The 6,240-nt window shown below is 45.4% G+C and overlaps 1 protein-coding gene across 1 annotated transcript; it reads left to right on the top strand.

The window, feature by feature from the left end:
* Positions 1-3,238: 3,238 nt before the first annotated feature.
* LOC124695324 (subtilisin-like protease 1) lies at positions 3,239-5,482 on the top strand. Its single transcript, XM_047228181.1, has one exon. The coding sequence runs from the start codon at positions 3,239-3,241 to the stop codon at positions 5,480-5,482; it is 2,244 nt and encodes a 747-aa protein (XP_047084137.1).
* The last annotated feature ends 758 nt before the right edge of the window (positions 5,483-6,240 follow it).

The raw sequence follows: 6,240 nt of genomic DNA, 5'->3' as shown, positions 1-6,240 counted from the left end.
ACTCTAGAACTTACAGTTTTCTGCTGTAGAGGAAAGTAGTTAGGCAGTACATTTTAGGTTCCCCATAGCTACAGGATTGGAGAGTAAAACATAAACTATTGGAAACAAACTCTAGGATTTACAGATTCTCTTGAACAATGATTCACCTATGAGAGTATTCTTTGAATCTATGAACACAACAAGGTATCACCTTCAAATAGAAGAATAAAAAATCAAGTGTTGTAGTATATACAAAAGAGCCATGGTTTTCAAACTTCTAAATAAAAAAGGAGGAAATTCAGATGTTGTGAGTGATAAGGAGACAGTTATATTTCGAATATTATTTTCTTATTGGAAAATTATTGTTACAATAAAAACTAAGTTACATGCCATTTACTTCTTCAAACTGAAGTTTTGACCAAGAGTTTGAAGGGGCTCTGTAAGGAATATTATACTTCTAAGAATAGGACCTGAAATGGTGCGTTCAAGGTATTCTCCATTGTGGTTTTCTAACTACTGTTTTTAATGAAATTCTTGCAAAACAGTTTATTTCCTTTGACTGTTAAATTTTAGATACCTACAAAGAAAGTGGATTTTTTGGAAAATTATATTATGCGAGTAAATAATAAATACTATACATGGTCCCGCTTTTTATTTATTTCAGAAGCATACACCTGTTTAGGAAATGTACATGGATAGAAAAAGTAAGTTAAACATACATTAACCGTAATTGATTCATCATTTAGCTAGATGCTTTCAACCTTGCTGAAACTAATGTTTTCTACTTTCTATGCTTTCGTACAACGGAAATACTTTTATGGCAGAACACCATAGTTGGAGCAATGAATAACATGTTCTTCTTAACTTAGCCATCTTCCTGGTGTTCCAGAATATATATGTTAACTTTTTGAAGCCAATGACAATAGGATGACACATGGTTTCAATACTGAATTAGATAGCTTTTGAGATAAATCCATCATTTGCTTACACCATGATATGCACCTCTTCTATATGAGAAAATATTATTGAATGGGTTTATAGTTGTTCTGCCCAAAGTAAGCATGGCTAGCATCTAATGATTGCTTAATTTTCCACTGATTATGTTGATTTGTAATTTACCTTAAAAAGAGATTCTGATTTGTATTGTTCCACTATGTACCTTAGTTTTTGCGTTATCTTTTCACAAGTTCAGTTCAGATGATAATATTGACATATTTTTCCTTCACAAATGAGCTTCGCCAAATTTATCCGGGGTTCCCAAGAACTTAAAACAAGCTGCTGGAAAGCATCCTGACGGATCAACCGAAGAAAGAAATCACAAATCGCAACAAACTTTATGGGGCTTAATCGGTTCTCTTATATGAGAAGTAAACTATCAAAGGAGATCGATCAAAGCTGAAAATACCATTAGTAGGTATTATGCATGGCTCCTGGAGTTTTTGTGATACAGTAAAGTGGTGCCTTATACTGATTATTTTTGTAATGGCAATGCTGAGACTGCAGGCTGCCCTGTCGATCGTAGGTAGTCTGCACTGGAGTCCAATTTTTTTTTGAACTTCTGTACTGGAGTATTTTGTAATGACACACTTTGTTTGTGCAAATGACGTGCTATAATTATCGTGTGTCTCTCTTATCTAGAAACCTCAACTTTCTCCAATTAAGGATTCTTGGTAAGCTAACGAAGTAGTTGCTTGCAAGGCTATTTAACACATTGTGCACTCTTATTAGTTGGGACCTGACAGTAGGAATGACCTTTAATTCTTTTAGTTTGAAGCATAGTTGCCAGGTTCGGGGTCGGTGCCGCGTTCCACGACCCCGGATCGATCGGTCGAGGATCGGGAACGACAGGGGGTCGACCTGATTCGTGGCCGGGTCACGACCCCGTTCGATTGATGTTGAGCACAGCAGTTGTGAGGCCGCGAGTACATACCAGGCATGCCGCCGCAGTTTCCGCCCGCACGCAGTCTGTCTCCGTCCTGCCATGTACGCCGGCGGCTGAGCGACGGTCTCAGTCTCACGGCGCCGTCGCATTGCGGCCTGCCCTGCTCGCTGGCCAGAACCCTACAAGCTCGTGTCGATGAAGACAGTTGCGGCTGCAGCAAGGCTTGACACATGGACATGTTGACTGTAAACCTTGAGCTTGACTTGAGGGAAGCAAGGACGGTGGCCAGGTCGCGCTGTATCACCCATGGTGGTTCTGCTGATCACTAACAGCCTCAGCAGAGTCGGGAAAGAAAAACCCAAATCTCCCTCAGAGTTGCGCGAAAGTCAAATCGATCGCATAGGGAGGTTAGGAGCAAAAGATCACATGGTACACCATAGTCTGAAAAGGATGAACTCACACTAGACGGATACCGGCGACGAAGAAGATGATGTTGATCCCATAAGCAGCAAAACGATCCAAAGGTTGTGCATGTTAAAATTTCTTGGATTGAAGGAATGCACGAGGGATGGTGAAATCAATGGTATAACATGCAGAGCTTGATTATTTTGTTCTTGGATTGGATTTGGAGGGTGCGATATATTCGAATCCACTCCCTCCATTCGCAATTACCTCGTATTTTGCTTTAGTCAAAGTCGAAGTCAAAATTTGTAAAGTTTAACCAAGAATAGAAGAAAAAATATCAATATTCATAATATCAAATACACATAATTTGAAAATATAATTTATGACGATTCTAATACAATAGATTTTATATTGTGCATGTTGGTATTTTTTTCTTAGATATTAAGTTAAACTTTACAAAGTTTAACTTTGACTAAACCCATAATTTGAGGTAATTGTGAGACTGGTCCCATCCCATGTTTCTATATTTTCATTTATGACGAGATTTTTTTGGATAAAATTTATGAGACAATATGCAATTATTTTTTGATGAAAAGATACTACTAGCACATGTGTCGGGACAAACCACCAGCCGTTAATTCGAAAATCTTTACCTACTGTCTCATTTTCATTTACGACTATATATGTTCACCCGGAATAGTAATCTTCAAGATCAGGCGGATAATAAAAGAAAAGATCCTGTATATTGTGCACATATCCCACGATCTTATCTAGATCATCCAGATTTGGCAGAAATTAATGTCATTTATGTTTGCGGCATGCGCTGCATTTATCAAGGAATTAACTTGTGCCAAAGATACGATGTACTACTAATCTACAATGATCATTCGTGTTGTATAAAGATGACCCGGTGGTCGATCCTATTCCAGCATCGCCATCACCTTCATCCTATCTGTGTGTCTAGCTCCAGCAATGGCATCGTTTCCCAATTTCCTACCGCCCCTTGTCTTGCTAGCCACCCTTTTATCTACACATGCACTGTGCTACATCAATCCATCCATCGCAAGGCCTCAACAGAATGTCGCAGAACCCTCTGCCTATCGCACTTACATCGTGCTTGTCGAGCCACCACGCTCGGATGCCGGGGAAGACGCTCACCGTAGGTGGCACGAGTCTTTCTTGCCAAGCTTGCATGCCGGTGAATCCATCGAGTCCCGGCTTCTCCACTCCTACACCGAAGTGTTCAGTGGCTTCACCGCGAGGCTCACTAAGGCTGAGCTAGATTCAATGGCCAAGAAGTCAGGGTTCCTGCGTGCGTTCCCAGATCGAAAGCTGCAACTCATGACCACGCACACCCCGGCATTCCTCGGGCTCAGGAACGACACTGGGTTCTGGAGCGAAGCTCGTTACGGGAAGGGAGTCATCGTCGGGTTGCTCGACACTGGCATCCATGCGGCACACCCTTCCTTTGACGACCATGGAATCCCGCCACCCCCTCCAAGGTGGAAGGGCTCGTGCAAGGCGGCCCGCTGCAACAACAAGCTCATCGGTGCCAAGTCATTTGTCGGAGATGACTCTGGCGATGAGGTGGGACATGGAACACACACCTCATCCACGGCCGCCGGGAACTTTGTCCCTGGCGCATACCATGGCATTGGCACGGGTACAGCAGCTGGAATAGCTCCTGGCGCCCATGTCGCCATGTACAAGGTATGCGCCGACAATGAGTGTGATGAATCTGCCATACTAGCTGGGTTGGATGCGGCCACCAAGGATGGGGTGGATGTGCTCTCGATTTCCCTCGGTGAAAACACAGGCACAAGATTTGATCAGGACCCCATGGCCATCGGCGCTTTTGGCGCCGTATCCAAGGGCGTCGTCGTTGTGTGCGCGGCCGGGAATAGCGGTCCCACGCCAGCCTCGATCACAAACGACGCCCCATGGCTGCTCACTGTCGCTGCTGGCACAGTGGACAGGAGCTTTGCAGCCGAGGTGCGTCTCGGCAATGGCAAGAGCATCCATGGGGAAGCGCTTACCCAGGAAGCAAAGCCGAGGTCAAAGTTGTACCCTCTCCTCTTCTCCGAGGCGCGTCGGTACTGTGAATACGACGATGAAAATTCCATTGCCGGTAAGATCATTGTTTGTGAGGCCACGGTGCCGGAATTTCAGATGCCTCAAGTCAGCAGGTTAATCGGCGCCGGCGCAGCTGGCGTGGTGTTGTTCAACGACGACATCAGTGGCTACACCACACTTCTTCGGGATTACAACTCCACCGTGGTGCAGGTAACCGCGGCCGATGGCGCCATCCTCACATCTTATGCCGCATCATCAGAGACAAGATCTCTGGCTGCATTCAACTACAACAACACATTGCTTGGCATCCGCCCAGCCCCCGTCGTGTCATGGTTCTCTTCGCGGGGTCCAAGCTTCAATATTCATGGCGTTCTCAAGCCGGACATATTAGCGCCAGGGCTCAACATCCTAGCCGCATGGCCACCAAAGACGGACTCTGCGTCAGGGCCTTTCAATATCATATCTGGCACATCCATGGCCACGCCGCACATCAGCGGAGTTGCAGCTCTTCTCAAGAGCATTCATCCCAGCTGGTCACCAGCCGCCATCAAGTCCGCCATCTTGACAACATCGGACATGGTCAATAGTACCGGTGGCTCCATCTTGGATCAGCATCACACCAAAGCTAGTGTGTATGACACAGGTGCAGGCCATGTGAATGTCACAAGAGCCGCAGACCCTGGTCTGGTGTATGACCTTGACATCACTGACTATGCGGGTTATATTTGCTGGCTCCTTGGCAAGGATGGCTTGGCAACCATCGTGCGCAACTCAAGCCTGACTTGCACGAAGCTACCGAAGATCGAGGATGTGCATCTCAACTACCCGACCATTACTGTGCCAATGACATCAACGCCTTTCACCGTGAACCGGACTGTGACGAATGTTGGGCCAGCAAAATCGACATACACGGCAAAGGTGGATGCACCCAAGTCACTGGTGGTGCGCGTCTTTCCGGAGACACTCACGTTCTCCAAGCCCGGAGAGAAGAAAACATTTAGTGTGACAGTGAGCAGCCGCATAGGTAAAGAACTATTCTTCGAGGGAAGCCTAAGATGGGTGTCGGAGAGGCATGTCGTGCGGAGCCCCATTGTCGTAGCCGCTGCAGCGGCAGGTCGTTCTTTAGTAAAAAATATCACATAACAGTAGTATTGAAACAAAATTGTTATTTATCAGTATAATGTACTTTATATTTCAGCATTTTGTGCCGTTTATAGCATATTCATCTGTTTCATGCGGTCACATTCTATTTGAATCTGGTGGGTGTTGTCAAATGCAGAGACCGGAAGCTTTTCAGCCTTTTGTGGTTACGCCATTTAAATACCTTACAAGGAATCTTTTAAAAACTTTCATTCGATAATAAATAGGGATTTCTATTTTCGTGTCCCTGCTTCGTTAGTTGTACTCAGTTTTCCCCAACTCGTTAGTTTTTCCTCAGTTTTCCCCTCCCTCTAGTTTGAAACCCCTCGAAGACGCGGGTTGCCGTCAGGTCAGAGGCCTTACCGTTACCGTGAGGTCAGTTCCTCGCTGACCGTCTCGTGCTGACGGGTGGATCCATCTACCGCTGACGCGTGGGCCGTTTTATTTCCTGATTGTATACGCGGTGCTGCCAATGACAAATGGGGCCGCTCTATGGGGCTGCCGCAGCCAATGACCAGTGGATCGTCTATTTATTTATAGAAAATTATATATTGCCGCTCTGTGGGGCCTCCGCAGCCAATGACCGCTGTGGTCGTCTATTTTATTTAGAGAATATAATATAGAGCCGCTCTGTAGGGGTCGCCTCAGCCCATGGCACGTGACTATTTTCGCAGCTTAATCTAAAGTGACTCTTATGCTAAACATTGTGCATCCCGACGTTGACCTAGCGAGTGGCGGCGAGCATAGCCGTTCTGACCATG

The sequence above is a fragment of the Lolium rigidum genome, chromosome 3 (assembly GCF_022539505.1).
Source record: "Lolium rigidum isolate FL_2022 chromosome 3, APGP_CSIRO_Lrig_0.1, whole genome shotgun sequence".
Classification (NCBI taxonomy): Eukaryota; Viridiplantae; Streptophyta; class Magnoliopsida; order Poales; family Poaceae; genus Lolium; species Lolium rigidum.
This window is presented reverse-complemented; position numbering and strand designations above follow the sequence as displayed.

What these genes read in the sequence shown, in the direction of transcription:
- LOC124695324 (XM_047228181.1), top strand. Translation starts at nt 3,239, where the DNA reads ATGGCATCGTTTCCCAATTTCCTACCGCCCCTTGTCTTGCTAGCCACC.